A 19,235-nucleotide genomic window follows, 5' to 3' on the forward strand; every position below is an offset into this window, starting at 1 on the left:
GAGAGGAACCTGAGGTCAATATCTGCCGTCCATCTAAAGGGAGTGGACAGTCATCTGGCAGACTTTCTGAGCCGACACCAAGTGTACGAGTCAGAATGGTCACTAACCAGGGAAGTCTTCCAGCCAGTGGCAGAGAAATGGGGCCTTCCAGAGGTGGACTTGTTCGCCAACAAATCAAATGCCAGGGTTCCAGTGTACTTCTCGCTGGAAAGAGAAGTAGGGGCCAAGGGGATAAACGCCTTGGCCCAGAAGTGGGCGATTGGCCTATGCTATGCCTTCCCCCCCGTTCACTTATTTCCCTGGTCCTGCGGAAGATTGTTCAGGAGCGCACCACAATGATCCTGGTGGTCACTTATTGGCCAAAGGGGCCTTGGTTTTCCACACTGCTGCATCTGGCAGGAGAGCCTCCCCTCCTGCTGCTCCAAGGCCCAGTCCTTTTGCCAAATATACAGAGCCTGAAGTTGTTGGCTTGGTGTCTAAGGGGGCTCTCAGTCAGGGTAGTAAATACAATTATTTCCAGTAGAAAGTAAGTACCCAAGCAATATATGTTAAATTTTTTCTGTTCATGGCTAGACACCAAGAAGGTGTCTGCAGATATTCCAGCCATCTTGGAGTTTTTACAAGATGACATGGACCAAGAACTGGCAATTAGTACGTTGAAAGTTCATGTATCGGTCTGATTTTTTAAATTTTTTTTTGTGGAGCAACCGCTGGCATTAGACCCACTGGTTAGGAGGTTCTTTAAGGGGTTAGCCAGGCTGTTACGTTCAAAATTCTGCCAAAATGGGACCTGTCCACAATATTGCAAGGTTGGATAAAATGGTTGCAAAAGGAAGGAAGAGCTGTTCTTAAAATGGGTCACGCTCAAAACTGTCTTGATTCTTCACCATTAGGAGTCACGGCGATAAAACGCATACTATCACAATCCCATAAGGATGACTAGAAAATTTTGGCAATTTATTTCATCACTAGAATTTATTCTATCACACAATAGTTTTGTCTTTGATGGTTCCCACTTCCTCCAGCTGCAGGGGGTAGTGATGGGGACTTGGTGTGCCCCAACCTATGCCAACCTGTACCTGAGGGAGCGCTCCCTCCTAGATGATGATTTGTCTACATTAATGAGCCATATTACAACATGGTATCGCTACATTGACATCTTCATCATCTGGGAGGGATCTGTGGACATGCTCAATACATTCATGTTGGCTTTAAACAAAAACAAGTTCAGTCTGAATTTTACCATGTCCTTTAGTAGGGATATGATTACGTTTTTGGATGTCAGAGTCCCAAAGAATATGGATGGTACTCTCTCTCCAGTGGTCTATTCAGAAAGCCCACTTCAGGGAATACCATCCTACATGCATCTAGTGCACACTCTCAACCCCTTATAGCCAGTATTTGAGGCTAAGGAGAAATTGTTCAGCAGAGACCTCTTTCCTTACAGAAGTGAACCTCTTAAAGATAAGACTTCTAAATCGAGGGTGTGCGCTCGCATGCCTCAAAAAAGCCTTTAAGCGTGCACATGGCCAATCCAGGAGTAGCCTCTTGTTCTCTACAAACGATAGAAATGATAAACCACCAACAACTCAGGTTATAACAAAATAAAACAACCAACATAAATTAGGAAGTCATTGGAAAGGCATTGTCACATACTTATGATCGATCCTACCCTGAGTCCCCAAATTTCAGAATATCCAACAATCACCTTCCTTAGAACACAATCCATCAAAGACCAGCTAGTTCAAAGTGAGTTTGTAGGCCGTTTTTTAGATGAGATCCATGTATCTCTTTATGCAAGTCTAACTCTGGTTATCTCACTGTTGTAGAAGGCTGTACAGGACAAATGACTGCAGATAAATAGGTACAGCTTACTTGAGACTTTGTTTCAGCTCTGTGTATCATTTGAGGCTAGTCACTTCACTGGGTATTTTTAAGGGTTTACAACCACGTTAATCATCTGGGCTATTTAAGTGAATGTCTATTGAGGTTTAAAGGTAGCCTCTCCTGAGATATATAGGCAGCCACTGGTCCTTCTAAAGATGGTAGTGACCTTTTTAGTATCCTGATCCAGGGTTTCAGAGGTCACCAGGAACATGTATGCAGATAATTTTGGAGTGTTGACCTCTTTAAAACTTGCTGAATGTCATCACTTTTTCTGGGTCACGTTGATTTAGAAAATAAAAATAAACACACACGTCTCTAGAGGAGTAGTAGTAGAGGAGTGAGGCCGCGTACACACGGGCGGACTGTTCGCCCAACTTTGTCCGCTGAACAGTGTTTGGGCGGACAGTCCGCTCGTGTGTGGGCTTTCAGCGGACAGTTTCAGCGGACAGTTGGACGGACAAGGTTTTTCGGAAATTCCGAAAAACTGTCCGCTGAAACCTTGTTTGAGCGAACAGTCCGCCCGTGTGTAGGCTTGTTCGTCAAACAAAGTTGCGCGCATGCTCAGAAAGGATTTTCACGCCGAAAGCTATAATGCAGTGTATAGGACGTCGTATTTTTCGTCCCGTCGTACGTGCCGTTCACGTCATCGCGCACGGTTTCAGCAAACTGTTCGTCCGTCGTGTGTGGCCATGTCCGTCCATGCTAAGTTTGAGCGGACTGTTTGCCGAAACTGTTGGACGGACAAAGTTGGGTGAACAGTCCGCGCGTGTGTACGCGGCCTAACTCTTTTGTGGCCACAGACATATGGTATATGTTGTCAGTATGGAGGGTTTTATACACAATACTGGCTTCTATAGCAGCCGAGAATGTGTGTAAATTTGAAAAGTCTACTGACAGGTGGAAGCTATCGGGCAGCTGTACAGCCACTTGATCGCTTCCATACACCCCTGGTACTGTCACAATCTGTGTTTCATTTGCATGGTCTTACCCCATTAATGAAAAAGTGTAAAAGAAAAAAAAATTTGAGCACCCCACCTACGTACAAAAATTTTGATTGCACTGCATATGTTAAATATTGCTGTGCACACCAGAGTGAGAGCAATGACTTCACAGTTAACTCTAAACTGATGACCTGTTGGTGCTTTTAAAAAGTGTCGGCTATGGATAAGGAACCGTTTGTTACCATATCACACGCACACAATTTTAAGGCTTGGCATGTTAGGTATATATTTGTCTCAGCCTCACCTTTTAGATTGAAAATATATTGTGTTTTTGTGCCCTAAAATTACTTTTTCCAAAAAATTGATTTGATAAACCGTTGCACTAATATTGTGTGGCAAAAAAAAAAGTGAACTATCGCAATTTTATTCTCTTTGACATATGTTGCCCTCCAATGTTCCTTGCTGCAAAGGCCAGTTATAGGTGGGGGCAGTGGCTAACTTTTTTTACTGGTAATATATTGGACAGGTAACGCACTGACACCTTTGTAGCCATAGTGCTATATGCTGGGTGTTCAGTGTACCCCTAAACCTGATCTATACATCAGAATGCATGTGCTTCCACTTGTGGAGCCTCATAAAAGTCAGAGGTACGGACTACAGGTAACAGGGTGCCTTGCTGGGCTCTGCAGCTTACCCATGTATTTGCAAATGTGTACAGACTAAACCTCTGTTTTTAAAGCATACTGTTAGATGGGTCAATTTGGTTGGTAAGTTAAGCTTGCATTTTCCTTGGCCTTTTTGACATATGTTTCCCTCCAACGCTTCTTGCTGCAAAGGCCAGTTATAGTGGGGGCAGTGGCTAGATCATATCCTGTTTTTGCTGGTTTTGGGTAATCTTCAAGCTTAGAAGTTTTTCTAAACAAGTGCGAAAAAAGCAAAAATGGATTTGGCAGCTACAGGGTTAAAGCACATCTACACTTTTCTGACAAATGCTATTCTGTAGGTCAGTGAAACTAGCACCTTTTTAAATCTTCTCATCTTATACCTCTAAAGGGTATCCAGGTCTAGTCACATCAGGTGCAGTGGGACGGTGTTGGGCAGCTATTCTAGTGCTGTACGATCAAACAAGACAAAATGCCTCGTCTCCTATATGTCTGGTTCACGTCACTGCTTTACAGTGGTGTGTGCAATGGAAAATGTATGTACTTTTTTCAGTGCAGTGCGAGGTAATCCACTGCCTTGCACTGTGCAGAGGCTGATACACCAGTCACTGCATTGTAATGCAGCGGCTGGTTTGAGTTGGTTCTAAAGGTATCCAATTGTGTTCAAGGGACATGTTTATCGCTGTGGAAGAATTGTACGCACAACTGTGTCCACAGAATCATTTGTAAAAGCATGCTTTTCTTTTGACACTGCTACAGTGAAAGCTTGCCCACCCCCTGGATATCAGAGTTTGAATATTTTGGGCACAATTCATTTTTCATGAGTCTTAACGTGTACCTCGTCTATAAAATTAAGAATTCATTAGCCACCATTTTAGTGACTGACGAGTTCTAATGTGCATTTCAGTTATTCAAGCCATGATTACGCAAAGTACAATTGTAGCCTGTAATATTATACTCTCACTGCTTTCTGCCCTGGTAGTTTACACTCTGTATTAAAAAATGTATAGGGAAGGCTTGCCTTTGAATTATAGGAATCTGCAGATATGTTGTAACACACATTTTCATTGTTTAGCAGAGAGAATTGTGTTTTTTGCTGATGGGTGTTGTACTGAGTTATGTTTCAGTATTTACAGTGTTTTATGTCTCTTTTTTTTTATAACTAGTTATGTGTTATAGCCATGATTTGCAATCCGTTGCTGGAGATAATTACCTGCTATATCTTTTAGATATTAAGGTAGAATGCTAAGTAGAAGTTTCTGTTTATTTTCACACTATCATGCTTTCTTTTTGTTTATTTTTTTAATAAGGGAAATGCATCCCATCACACCCAATGGTGTGTGTAGACATTAGGGAAAAAGGCCTGTTCCTACAATGATCTACTTTCTGTTTCAGCCTCAGAGGGCTGCAAACAACTGTTGTACGGAGAGGGAGCTCCCCTCCACCACCAGATCTTTCCCTGAACACTAGATTTTCCTCTAATTAAAGTAAGTACCCCCCTCCCCTATCGGTTTCAACCAAGGAAGTTGCCATCTTGCCTCTGTTTAATCTACAACTGCCATGATGCTGCACATGTGATCAGTTATGACACCAGCTATTGGATGGTTTGACAGTTTGGTTGAGAGTACAACCAATAGAAGTGTTACATTTCTGGCACGTGCTGGAAATAAAGCTGTTAAACGGATAGGTTTACTTCCTTTTTAAGCAGAAACACTTGTGTGAACTCAACTTTTCTGTTCAGGGAAAAAACTGACCCGAAAAAAAAAATTGAGGCAAGATATTGCCATGATCTAAAGCCAGCTTTAAGTAGACATGCAGTCTTAAAAAAGAAATAAATAAAAAAAAAATGGAACTTCAAGTGCAGGAAATGTAAGGTTAAAGCTAGGAATTTCTCATTTCAATTCCTGGCTTTGTGCAGAATTCAGTGAGCCTTTTGCAGAAACAGGGGATTGGAATTCTGGGAAGTTTTATCTTCAAAATGAATAATGGTTGCAAGAAGGAGGATTTGGAATTTCTGCCACTTTCAGAAAATCATGATGTACCACATATACACTCCAGTACTAATGTTTAATATAAAAGTAGATTGTCACTAAAGTCTCGTCCAGTATTTTTAACATATATACATAAAGAGGAAAAAACATTACAATTGGGGTTTTATGTTTTTGGTGATCAGGCCACATGCTTCTATGGGATCCTAAAAATGGCTGCACCGACGTATATTACAAAGTCTGGCTCGGTTTTTGTTCCCCTTAGGAAGCTCACCCCAATAATATGCAGACATTGCAGAAAAAAGTACATGTAGATAGGAAGTTGCTGCAGAGATTAACAACACTGGAATGCAAAAATAGGAAGAAAGTTTATATTTTTTCTAAAATGAAAAGGCAGTTTATTTATTATACACGACTTTGTAGCAAACCTAATTACATCCAGTTCAGAGCTTGTTGACAAGGGCAGATGCATATTTTAAGCATTGATGGTTCTTGCTGGCAGAGCTAACAGAAATTCTGTGTAAAAAAAACACCGCTTAAGTACCCTTATGTACAGCCCCAGACGCAACGGTCTTACTTTTTTTTTTGGTACACGTTTATAAGCGCACAAAGCTATATGCTGTACAAATCCAAATGTATTTTTGACGCCTGTGTGAATGAGCGCATTGATGCACTTCAGATGTAAAAAACACTTAAACGTATACCAGGGTTTATCTTAGTATATATATCAAAGTGATTTTCAGAGAAGTCATTTTTTTATGGTCCTTTTGTGGTTTCTTTTCAGTGGTTCTGGGAGGTTGTCCAGGAACTAACCCAAGAAGAGAGGGTTTTGCTTCTCCAGTTTGTTACAGGCAGGTGAGTAATAAATTAGAAAAAGCATTTTAGTTGCTGCCATCTATGTTGTTTATGTTGTCATTATCCTAAAATAATATAACCGTTACTGTAGAAACCATTTATTCATTTTTCCTTTCAATAGCATCTAGATAAATTCTGTGACTTACTGTCATTTCAAGAATCTGTTGTATACAAGGATTTAAGAGTTATTGTGTAAACTTAACGCACTCCAATTTTAAAGGGTTTATTTATTGGCTTGTGTAAAAAAAAAAAAAAAAATGTTAGTGTTGTTGGTGGAAATAAATAAAGAACAGTTCTGCCATTCATTATAGATCAAACGCTTCAGCAGAATGAAAAGTCAGTTCTTGCTCCCTGATCATTAGAGGTGTTTTTTAAAAAGAAAGAAATATGCCTTCTTCCTCTGCTTCGCAGTCTTTCCTGTGCAGTTTATTCATTACAATCTCATCTCCGGCTGAGTATACCTTTAGTACCACTTCAGCAAAAAAAAAAAAAAAAAAAATCAAACATTCTTTCCCCTGGCTGCGGACCATAAAATTAATTCAATGGATCTGGTAAAACAAATACATTTATGATTGTAGCTTTTATGATTCCTGAATGTCTCAGATGTCTTTGTCTCCCGCTGTACGCTTGCTTCGGAGTAATAATGGCTCGAATTCTGATGGCTATATTGTTTAGGAAGCAGTATAGTGTTACGAATATAGATAAATGAAAGTCTTTGTTAGACTCTCATCCAAAACTAGTCACATCTCTCTTTCCTGCCTTGTAACCCTGGCACTTGTTCGCATTTTTCCTGCTGGTTTCTCTGTAGCTTCTCTTGGAGGTGTATACACCCTTTTAGCTTTGTTTTAATGACTTATGCTAATTGGTTTAGCAATGTTATTTGGTTTAAATTAAGAATTTCATTTTTCAATTGCATTTTGTGTATGTGTGTTTATACATTTATAATCTTTGGTTTAAAATAATGTTATGTACGTGGAATATTAACCACTTCCATACTGCGCAAATTCTGACACTTCTCTCCTTAATGTAAAAATCATAATTTTTTTTTGCTAGAAAATTACTCGCAACTCCCAAACAATATATTTGTTTTTTTTTAGCAGACGCCCTAGGTAATGAAATGAGTCATTGCAACTTTTTTCTATGTCATGCGGTATTTGCGCAGTCATTTTTCAAATGCATTTTTTTTTTCATGATTAAAAAAAAAAAACTGTAAAGTTAGCCCTTTAAAATTGTGCACACTCGTGGTATGGCGCCAAACGTCAGTTCTTAAAAATCTTCATAGGCGACCGTTAAAAATTGTTTACAGGTTACCTGTTTAGAGTTAGAGGAGGTCCAGTGCTAGAATTATTGCTCTCACTCTATTGTTCACGGTGATGCCTCACATGTGATTTTGATGTCGTTTACATATGCGGGAGCGACTTGCGTATGCGTTTGCTTCTGCATGAAAGCTCGCAGGGACGGTGGCACTTTAACCACTTAAGCCCCGGACCAATTTGCAGCCAATGGACCAGCCCCTTTTTTGATTGATTGGTTTGCGCAAAAGTTATAGCGTTTACAAAATAGGGAATAGTTTTATAGAATTTTTTTTTTTTTTTACCAGTAATGTTAAAGAATCACGTACCGGTACATGATTGTGCCCAGCCGTGCCATTCTGACAACGTATATCGGCGTGAGGCGCTCCTTAAGTGGTTAATTTTTTTTTCTTACGCTTTCCCTTTAACAATTTTTTTTTTGTGTGATCACTTATCTTTTTCTCTGTCCCACATCTCTCCTCTAGGCTGGAAAGCATCAGATCAAAATAAAAATTGACGATCTGATGCATGTCTAGATCTCAGCTTTGTTTACTTGTGCAGCCCGGATGTGACGTAATAACATTGCACCTGGGCCTCTGAGGGTCATCTCCAGGGACCATCTGTCCCCAATCTCTATGCCTGTTATCTGGTGTTGGCCGATTCGTTCTCTGGGTCCCCGATCTCATGGGAGAGCCCAGAGAAGCACCAGAGGACTGCGCGCGTCGGTCCCCTCCAGTCGCCACTGAGAAAGATCAAGCGGCTCACGATCGCTGGCTCTAAAAAATACAATATCTGAATGATATCTGTAGCTGCAGGCATTCAGATATCTCCACTGAAATATGATGGCCTGCGGTATGGAAGTGGTTAAAGCCGTATTCAACTCTGCTAAAAAAAAATTGTATATACGGGTATCCTGCAGGCTTATGCCAAACCGTGCAAGTATGCACCCAATTCTAGCACATTGTGACACTTTTCTGTCAAAGGATAGCCCATAGCGTTGCACTATCAGTGCTCGAGTGCTTCCATGTTCGCTATGTTAAGCTGCTTGAATGGTCAAACTGGGATGATGTCACTCACGCGCATGCACATGGGAGATGCTTTATCATGGCACAGAGCAGGTGGCCTAAATGGGAGTCCAAGGTAGAGCTCTAGGGTCTATTGGACCCAAGATCTCTCCATGCAGAGGACCTGTCATGACCCATGCGCTATTACAAGAGATGTTGTTTATTCTTTATGATGGCAATAAAGATGATTACAATTTTTTTTTTTTTTTAAGGAACAGTTAAAATGAAAAGATTTAAATAAATAAGAAAACAATAATAAAAAAAACATGTCAAGCACCCCAATCCTCCGTGTTCAGGTGCTAATGCGAACGCATAAATATATATAATGTATGTGTCCCACACGCATATGTAAACGATGATCACACCACAAATGTGAGTTATCGCTGCAAATTTTAGAGCGAGAACAATAATTCTACTGCCTTACCTTCTGTGTAAAAATTTTAATTTCAAAGAGAAACATGTTTGGTATCTATTTGCTCATCATAACATCATCTCAGCAATGGGAAAGTGACATAAATCATACAATATATTTCTAGAATCCTCACATGAGGTCTGATGTAGGTCTCGGTTTTAATCCATTTGCGTCTTTTGGTTACACATTACAGACTGGCTTGCTCATACAGTGTCCAGGAAGTGCTTTAAGCTAAAGCCTTTACACATGATCTGACTCTTGGCCAACAGAGCGTGAGACGTTTGTCCAAAGAGCACATGCCAGGAACTTGTCTTGCATACTAACAGCACACAATTATCAGCCAACAAACACGAACGTAGTTACATATTACGTGGAATTTCAGCTCTTGAGCACCACCCTTTGGGCCCCTTCTGCTAATGTTGTGTTTGGGGAGCATTGATTCTGAGCATGCGTGTTTGTACTTTTGCGTCCAATGTTTTGGACTTTTGTGTGACGGACTTGTGTACAGACGATATGAAAATCTGACAACAGACTGTTGTCCACCGAAAATTTACTAGCCTGCCATCCAACATTTGTTGGCCAAAAGTTGGACAACAATTGTCTGATGGAGAGTACTAATGGTTACATTTTAGGCAAACAGTCTTTCATCACACAATTCCCTGCAAAAAATCTGATCGTGTGTGCGAGGCTTAAGTCTCCTTGTTCCCAGACCAACAAACCATACTGGTTTGTGATTCTTCTTTATGCACTGTGAAGTATGTTGGATTGGTGGTATTGTATTAAGCAGGACGCTTTCATAAAAAAATAAATACTGCTATTTTACCACTTTCTGTCCACAATACGCAGATACAAGATCAGTGCCCTGATTACATCCCTAGATGTCCCCCTTTGGGGTGATGCCGCTGATCAGCTCTCCACGCCTCACACTCTGTCAGTGTGAGGCGTGGAGAGGCGATTAACGGCATCTCCGTGATTACATGTGATCGGCTGTAATTTGATACAGCGATCACATGGTTAAAGAGCTGCGGAAGCGACTCTTTACAGAGATCTGGGTTGTGCCGTGTCCTAGCAACGCGGCGGAACTGTGATCACCGCTGCGCGTCCCCATTCTGGGCCGCAGTCATATGATGGCGTCCCAGAACAAGTGCTGTACCGCCCCACCATCATTTGACAGTGTGCAGACGCCAAGCAGTTAAGGACGTAGGAGAATACCATCTGGGGCTGCCTATACAAGTGCTAATGACCTTTTTATTATTTAAGGTCACATCTTTCTGGTGAGTTGTGAAAAACAGAGAAGCACACAGGAGCTATGGATTTAATTGATTTCTTCTTAAAGATATTTGCACTGCTTGAGGATTTGCACATATTTGGTGCAAAGGTTTTCTATTGGTTAGCCTCTGACAAATCACTATACTAGACTGTGTTTAAAAATAAAAATCGGTGTTACTGTTATTGCAACATATGCGGTTATTACATATCTAATAAGCCTTGATTTGTATGTTTTAGTTCCAGAGTACCCCATGGTGGCTTTGCTTACATTATGGGAGGAAGTGGGCTGCAAAATTTCACTATTGCTGCTGTGTCCTATACATCAAATTTGCTGCCAACTTCTAGCACATGGTAAGTTATAAAGATAAATTCTGTTGTGTTATAATGTATGTTTTTTGCCAAGTGCGTAAAATCCTATCAAATTGGTTTCAGTGTATGCAGCAATACTGTATGCATGCACTTTTGCCCTTTACTGCTTATGAAACCAGGAGCTTGCAATTGACTTCTAGGAGAGTAACAAATGGATCCTAAACTGTATGAGCTTTACTGAATATTTACACTTCTTCTTTTTCGTTTTGGCTTTTTCAGTTGTTTTCTTCCCATTTCTACAAATTTTACACACATAGGGGTCAATTTACTAAAGCAAATAGACTGTGACCTTTGCAAGTGCAGTTGTTCCAGTGCTTGGTAAATGAAAGGAAGCTCTGCTGACTTCCATCATCCAATCATTTGCAAGCAAAAATGCTGTTTTTTTAATTTCCTTGCATGTGATTGGGTATTCTTTGTGCAGTGAAGTTTTACCTCGTTTAATAAGCTCTGGAGCAGCTGCACTTGCAAGGTGCACAGTCTATTTGTCTTTAGTAAGTCACCTCATAGTTTACTAGGTTTTTCAATTTTAGAGGAGCTCTAGAGGAAGAGCTAGGCTTCCAATAACGTGTTAAATAAGGAAACTTAACGAAAATACGAAAAATCATCTACACTTAGCCATGAATATGTAAAACTTTAAATATAAGCACTCGGAGAATATAACGTTGTTCAATTTATTTTAATTTTTTTGTTGACCTTGCCTCTTTTGTCTGTTTTTCTAAATTATATCTGTCAGAACGTTTGAACGATTAAGTCAGCAATATTGATTGTTTAATCGATTGATGTATGACAGTGCCTCCAATCAAAAAAGAAATTATTTAACATAATTATGCTGACCAATTAATTATTCCCTGAAATTCTCTGCTGTATGCAGATATTCTTTTAAGCGCAATAAAATTGTGTGAAAGTATGGACTATAAAGATATATTTTACAATTAAGTCACTAACACACATAGCAGTAAGACTGATAGTATATCATAGACACTGGTTTTATATTCAACAACAAACTCCCTCAATTTATACAGCTAAAACCTACAATGGAGAAAATAATTTATTTGATCCCCTGCACATTTTGTAAGTTTGCCCACTTACAAAGAAATTAAGGGTCCATAATTGTTATCCTAGGTGTATTTTAAATGACAGAGACCAGAATATCAACCAAAAAGCCAGAAAAAACACATGATACAAATGTTCTAGATTGAGTTGCAGTTCAGTGAGTAAAATAAGTATTTGATACCCTACCAACCAACAATAATTCCGCCTCCCACAGACTATAGTATGTGCTCATGTGGTACAGATTAGTCCTGTCAATTTAAGAAGGTTCTCCTAACGATAACTCGTTATGTGTATAAAAGACATCTGTCCACTGAAACTTTTTCTTCCATTCAAACCTCGCTATCAGGGACTAGATTGTACATCTGCACAAGGCTGGAATCTGCTACAAGACCATCAGCAAGAAGCCTGGTGAGAAGACAACAGATTGTTCCCTAATGGAAGAAATACAAAATAACCATAATTCCCCGTCGGTCTGGAGCGTCATGCAAGATTTTGCCTCGTGGGGTAAGGATGATCCTGAGAAAAGTGAGGGATCAGCCCAGAACTACAAGGGAGGACTTGTGAATGATCTCAAGGCAGTTGGGACCACAGTCACCAAACAAACAATTGGTAACAATACGCCACCATGGGTTGAATCCTGCAGCACCCGTAAGGTCCCTCTCCTCAAGAAGGCATATACAAGCCCATCTAAAGTTTGCCAATGGACATCTAAATGATTCAGAGAAGGATTGGGAAAAAGTTCTGTGGTCAGTTAAGACCAAAAGTCAGCTCTTTGGCATTAACTCGGCTTGCTTTGTTTGGAGGAAGAGAAATGCAGACCCTAAGAACGCTATCCCTACAGTCAAGCACAGAGGTGGAAACATATTTTGGGGCCGTTTCTCTGCTAGAGGTACCAGCTGACTTTTCCTCATTGAGGGGCCAATGGATGGGATCATGTATTGTAAAATCTTGAATGAGAACCTTCTTCTGAAGATGGGTCACGGAAGGGTCTTCCAGCATGACAATGGCCCAAAACATACCACCAAGGCAACAAGGGAGTGGCTCAAGAAGAAGCACATTTAGGTCATGGAGTGGCCTAGCCAGTCTCCTGACCCTAATCCTATAGAAACTTTATGGAGAGAGCTGCAACTTTAAGTAGCCAAGCGACAGCCAAAAAACCTTAAGGATTTAGAGAAGATCTGTAAAGAGTGACCAAAATCCTTCTTAAGATGTGTGCAAACCTGGTAACCAACTACAAGAAACGTCTTACCTCTGTGTTTTCCAACAAGGGTTTCTCCCCCAAATATTAAGTTATCTTTTGCTTGGGTATCAAATACCTATTTTACTCACTGAACTGCAACTCAATTTATAACATTTGTATTTGTGTGGTTGTTTTTTTTTCTGGATTTTTGGTTGATATTCTGTCTCTATCATTTTAAATACACCTATGATAAAAAATATAGACCCTTCATTTCTTTGTAAGTGGACAAATTTGCTAAATCTGCAGGGGGTCAAATAATGGTTTTCCCCACTGTATATATACTGGGGGAACGAAATGAGTTAATTCATTTACCACCCATAGAGACCACAACCAGATATCCCTAAACCTAGCAGACCATTAAAGCTGCATTTTAACACACTATACCCATTATTTTGCTGCAGTTGGATTAAGGTGTGGAATCTGTCTTTTGAGTTGTGCCAATACAGCAAAAATGTAATTGTCTAATCCCTAGGAGAAACCAGCAAAATCTGTCACAAGCTGGGCTTAAATTTAGCAAAAATCCTCTAGATAAAAGCACACTGTTAAATACCCTCAGATTCAAGATGGTGGTAGCCTCAAAATGGCTACAGATGCATGGCCGAAGATGAAAATCATATATACAAAAAATTTCAACAGCACTTATGGATAACGTGCTTAATATATGTATAATAAAGTGTTAAACATCATATATAAAATAAAATATATTGACAGATAAGTGTCAGGTAATGGCAACCGCACTAAACAGGTGCAGGAATTGTTCGGAGACCATGCTCTGTACAAGAGCACCAAGACCCCTCAAGTGACCCATTCACCAGAGCCTATTGACCCTTAGCTTTGCAGTCCAGGGGTCAGGAAACGCTTATGGAGTCGTAATTATGGATCCAAATATGGCGAAATTCCCACAGGCGATGGCGATGTGAACCAGGCAAAATTATATGCTCAAAGGAAAAAGGAGAAAATATATAGTGAAGCGCTGCCAGGTACTGGTAAAATGCGCATTAAACAGAATGGCACTCACGAGACAGCTCAGTAAAACCGGTATCCATTACATCCACGTTCGCAGCCACAGCATGGTTCAGTGTGTGTTCCACAGAAACTGGAAGCGATGTCACCGGTACGTAAAAACCGGAAGTGCACCAAAGCAGTTCGCCCCTCCAGGAAGATGCATCAGTTCTTTCGCTTCTACAAAAGCCAAGCCTTCCTTTGGGGAGTATTCAGCATATTCCCCTACTTAAAATTTTTTGTAAAAAGTTGCCTTCTTGATCGCCACTGCTTCTGCGTGGCAGGTGTCTGAGCTGGCAGGCCTTCTCTTGTGATTTGGATCTACACAGGGCTAAGGTGGTTTCTTCGACTGTGCCCTTCCTTTCTACCAAAGGTAGCTGAATTTTCACCTACCTGACGACATTGTCCTGCCTTCCTTGTGTTCACAGTTGCATTGCGCTTATTGAATGGGGCCAAGGTAGTTCATATTTATCCATCTACTGTGACCTCCTGCGGAGGATATATTTTCCTTAATGCTCATGGATGGTCTCAGGGACAGTCTGGTGGCCTCATCTGCCATGATTTCCTGCTGGATCTGACAGGGGCTTATTCAAACATACCCTATTACAGGGTGGGCTCCTCCCTTCTCCATTATGGCACATTCCACTTTGGCCAATAGTGCCTCCTGTGCTCTCTGGCATCCATGTCTCAGTTTGGCTGCCTGGTCATCTGTGCATACTTTCACATTTTACACAGTTGATGTGTTGAATGCATCTTCCAATGTTTGTTCTGGCTGCAGGGGATGGTTTGGGTGGTTAGCATGTTTGCCTGGTTGCTTCAGTTTTTTTTTTTTATAGTTTGTCTACCCCTCGTTTAGGCACTGCTTTGGGACATCCCCATGGTCTAAATTCAGAACAACTGTGTCCGTCAATGAACGTAAGACAAAAGAGTTCAGACACTGCTTTGTGACTAACTGGATTGCCTATAACCAAGAAAGCATTTTTTTTTACCAGCTGGGATTGCCTATAGGCAGTGCTGTGTTCTTTTCTGCATACTCTTCTAGTGTCCTACTCCTGTAGGTGGCGCTATAACCCTATGGTCCAGATTTAGGTTTCTCAGCTGTCAGAATACAATGATCGCTGCTTGCGGCTATAGCCACCAACAGTGATTATTCATATAAGCACTGCGCTATTGAGCTGAATGTAAATAAATATAAATATACATGCTACTACTTAAATGCAAATAATAAAACAAAGGGTGAAAAAAATGTAGTATCAATCTACGCAATCATAGTAGCACAAATGCACAATAAAAATGATTCAGCAGAGTTCATAGTAAAATCAAACTTAATTGTCCATCATAAATATATTCAAATGTCCGAAAAGAAACAATTGTGAAAATAGTGCAACTCTTAATAAAGTGGAAAGATTTTTTTGAACACCGTAGATCCTTCACCAAAGTGCACAAGTGCCAATTTACACCCTTATAGAATGGGGCTCACCAGATTGTATATTTCAATCGCATTTGTGATTAAATCACTTTAAACTTTATGTAGATCCAGTTGTTCAAGAACTACAATTGCCATCATGCCTAGTCATGTCTGTGAAATTTACAATGCCTCATGGGATGTGTAGTTCTGCAACAGCTGGAGGGCCGTAGTTTGGAGATCCCTGATGTAGATGATCAACCCAATCTCCGCTCTGATCGCCTCAGATTCAAATGGATGACCGTTCTCGGATTGTAGTTTTCAATCACGTGTTAATGAAAAAGTAATGTGTTTACATCACAAATAAAAAAAAAATCGCCACTGGTATATGGTAGTTGCATGCCGAGTGCCTGCATGCTACGTCTCCAACCCCTCCTCGCTCACACTTACAGATAAGACTCTTGGCGTCGAGATTCAGTTGCCGTGTAGCCACACCCCTAACATATTTCTTTACTTCCAACTTGATCACCAACAGTGATTGCATGAATAAAATCCGAAAGGCTGGTTGTACTGAAGTCAATCATACATTTGAAAATTGATCAACCCTAATGTACTGATGGCCTATCATTTGAGACCCTAAAATGCCAGGATAGTACAAATACCCCCCAAATTACCCCTTTTTTGTAACTTAGGCAGTCCAATGTATTTATTAAGCGGTATAGTGAGTTTTTTGAATTTTTTTTTATTTTGTCACAATTTTTTTTTTGAAAATTAAGAAATTTAAATAAAATATTTGACATACTGTCAACAGTGCAGTACATTCATATGACTGGTGTGGTGGTGATCAGGAATACTGATAATAATTGTATTCAATCTTTTCAAGCATCACCATAGTGACTACTCTGGGGGGGTGATCAGGACGTTATTTATTTATTTTTACACTGTTATTGCTTATAACAGTGATGATCACTGTTATAAGCAAAACAATTTAACTGCCATTAATGGCTTTTAATCATGACCGCTTGCTTACTGTTGTGATCTGTGATTGAACACAACAGTTGTGGGCTTGTGCCGCTGTGTGCCCCAGGGGGCGCACTAGTGCGCATGCACGCCACAATGTATTAGTACACTGTGGTGCCTACAGCTGCTGCCCACTTGCAGTAAATATACTGTGGGCAGGTGGCAAATGGTTAAAAGGGTAACATTGACCACCAATGAAATGGGGGAATCCAACTGCTTACCAACCAATATGGGGCACTCACCTCTGATCATCAACTTACCAAAATTACCAATTGATTACCAAAATGTAATGAGGCACTCGCCACTGACTGCCACCAAAGGGGGGGCTATTTTCTGGCTACTGAACTCTACAAGCTGTTCTGCGCATTACAAAGTTCTGACCCCTGCATTCTGAGTGCTGCACTGTATGTGTTGTATGTGAAAACAACCAACTTTGGGGATGTTTATACATTTTAGGGCCCCCAGAAATGCAAATACAATAGGCAGTTAGAATGACAAGTTTTGTTTTTTGTTTTTCTATATTTTGGTCTTTTTTTTTTTTTTTCCTCTCCTTTTTATGTAGGTGCATGACTGAGTAATTGTCTGATAAACTATCACTGCACTGAAAACTGAAAAATGGCCTAGTAATGAAAGAGTATATACAGGCTGGTACTTAAGTTGTTGTGGGGAAAAAAAAGGTTGCCCCCCAGGTGAGCCCAATGTCTGTTTCAACATTTCTATGTTAATGCAGTGCTGTAGCCAGACAAAGGCTTAAATCTGTGGATGGTGCAGGAAAGCAGACAGGTCTGGGTTTTCCTGTGCAGTAGCAATTTTTTCTTTTTTTTTTTCTTTTTCATTCTTCAGAATTTAGACAACTGCTGATTTTATGCATCTCGGAAAAACAGCACAGTGTACAATAGCCTGTAATAGAGACATACAACTTCGTAATCTCATGACTGCTCTTTGCTCTCTCACTTCAATATCATTTCATTATGTAGTCACAAGTGGCCAGCAAATTAAAAAAGTGTACATTTAACAATGCAGTGCAAAGGGCAATGACATGTACATAATGTAGTCATTAATACAAATCTATCAGGTTTAAGTTGTTGCATCAGTGAAGCATTAATTATGGCTGGCTGCTAAAGATTCATGAACTTTACACGTTTCTGTTTATTAAATAAGCTGATTCTGTTTTAGTTCTTTATGGTGTGTGTATGTGTATATATATATATATATATATATATATATATATATATATATATATATATATATATAGTCCTTTGTGTGACAGATACCATCACATAATGTCATTTGTGTCCTCTCCCTTGGGGATTTTTTTTTTTTTTTTTTAATCTACAGGCTTTGATTTGATATGTATTTTTTTTTTGTCTTGCTCGTTTTTTGTTACAGCATCAATATGCTTAAGTTGCCTGAATACCCAAGCAAGGAAATCCTAAAGGACAGGCTTCTTGTGGCATTGCACTGTGGAAGCTATGGCTATACAATGGCATAATGAAGAAAGAAAAACTCATCTGACTACTGATGTGCAATTCAGAGTGGCAGAACCAATTTAGAAAACTGTCAAGAGGAAAACAGGCTTGATACTGCCCACGGGCAGGGCTGACTTTCAAAGCTTTGTAAAGTACCTATTTTCTCCAAGATTAAGTGTTGTTTGTGTGGATGTGTGATTTGAAAAGCAAGGGAAAAAAAACATAGCCAGTTCTCCCTGGCGCATCATGCTGTTCTGATTGAAAAACAAGACACTTTATCTTTTCATGTGTATGTTTAGTTTGTGTGATCTGTTTAATTACTGCAAGAAATTGCTTTTATAAATTATTTTTATTATGATTCATTTATGGAGGAAGAATGATTGTGCAGAGTAGTAACGTTTACAAACATTACCTTGTAAAAACTGTAATTGTATTTTTTTTTCCCTGTGGTTTTAACATTTTAGTGTTTATAAGTTGTAAAAGTGAGTTGTTTTGTTATCATTCTGTACCACTACCAATAATGTAACTTTATTTCAGTTTGTAAATGTTTTAATTATTTTCTCGTGTTTTGGTTTTTTTTTTTGTCCCCCCTCATAACTTTTTAAACTGTTCATCTGTTTTAATTTTACAACTGGTCAGAAAAAAAAGAGAGAAATCATGTTTTATGTTTGTATGATCGTTGTTCTACTTTGCTCCGAATTGTTTATACATTCGTTGTGCAGATAATCTGAGATGTATTTTTGTACAAATCAGCTTGCTGTCATAAAAGTATTTTATAAACTTTTTATACATTAACACTGTGCTGAGATGGTTTTTGCTTTTTGTCATTTTTTTTTTCCCCCTCTCACAGCAGACTATTAATGGTTACACCAAAGATCGCAAATCATATAAAACGGCTGTGTCTGCAGTCGCGAAGAGTCTTTTAATTGAAAAGAGCAGTGGCACCAAGCTTAAGTCGTAATAAATTGAGGGGATAATTGGTATGAACACATTAGTTTGGAGTGGCCGTTTTTATGGGCGTACTGATGAATAAACAAAGACTATGTATAGCACAGTTCTCTCAGTTCCCAAATCAAAGCATGTCAAGGGCGATAATAATGTGGCACTGTTTGTTAGCACATTTTAATGGTTACCCTGAAGCAATCTACCTACTGCACCGGTGTCTGGTTCTGAAAACAGTTTCAGGTTTATTTACTCTTGTTTATTAAATGTACAGGTTGCTTTATGTAAAAAAAAGTTTAATAATAATGGTGGATAAAAATAAAAAAACATAAAGATTCAGGAACTTTGAAGTACTGTACGTTTCA

At 39.6% G+C, this 19,235-nt stretch overlaps 1 protein-coding gene across 2 annotated transcripts in view; it reads left to right on the top strand.

Annotated features, from left to right (window-relative positions):
- Positions 1-18,723, top strand: part of HACE1 (HECT domain and ankyrin repeat containing E3 ubiquitin protein ligase 1) — a 184,401-nt gene extending 165,678 nt beyond the window's left edge. For both annotated transcript variants that reach the window (XM_077487188.1, XM_077487189.1), the window contains exons 22-24: positions 6,263-6,333; positions 10,608-10,721; positions 17,849-18,723. In XM_077487188.1, coding sequence (XP_077343314.1) covers positions 6,263-6,333; positions 10,608-10,721; positions 17,849-17,951 — 288 coding nt within the window. In that variant the 3' untranslated portion in view covers positions 17,952-18,723. The remainder of the gene's footprint in view (positions 1-6,262; positions 6,334-10,607; positions 10,722-17,848) is intronic.
- The last annotated feature ends 512 nt before the right edge of the window (positions 18,724-19,235 follow it).

The sequence above is a fragment of the Lithobates pipiens genome, unplaced genomic scaffold, assembly GCF_037356315.1.
Source record: "Lithobates pipiens isolate NorthernLeopardFrog02 unplaced genomic scaffold, aLitPip1_a1.2 Scaffold_18, whole genome shotgun sequence".
Classification (NCBI taxonomy): Eukaryota; Metazoa; Chordata; class Amphibia; order Anura; family Ranidae; genus Lithobates; species Lithobates pipiens.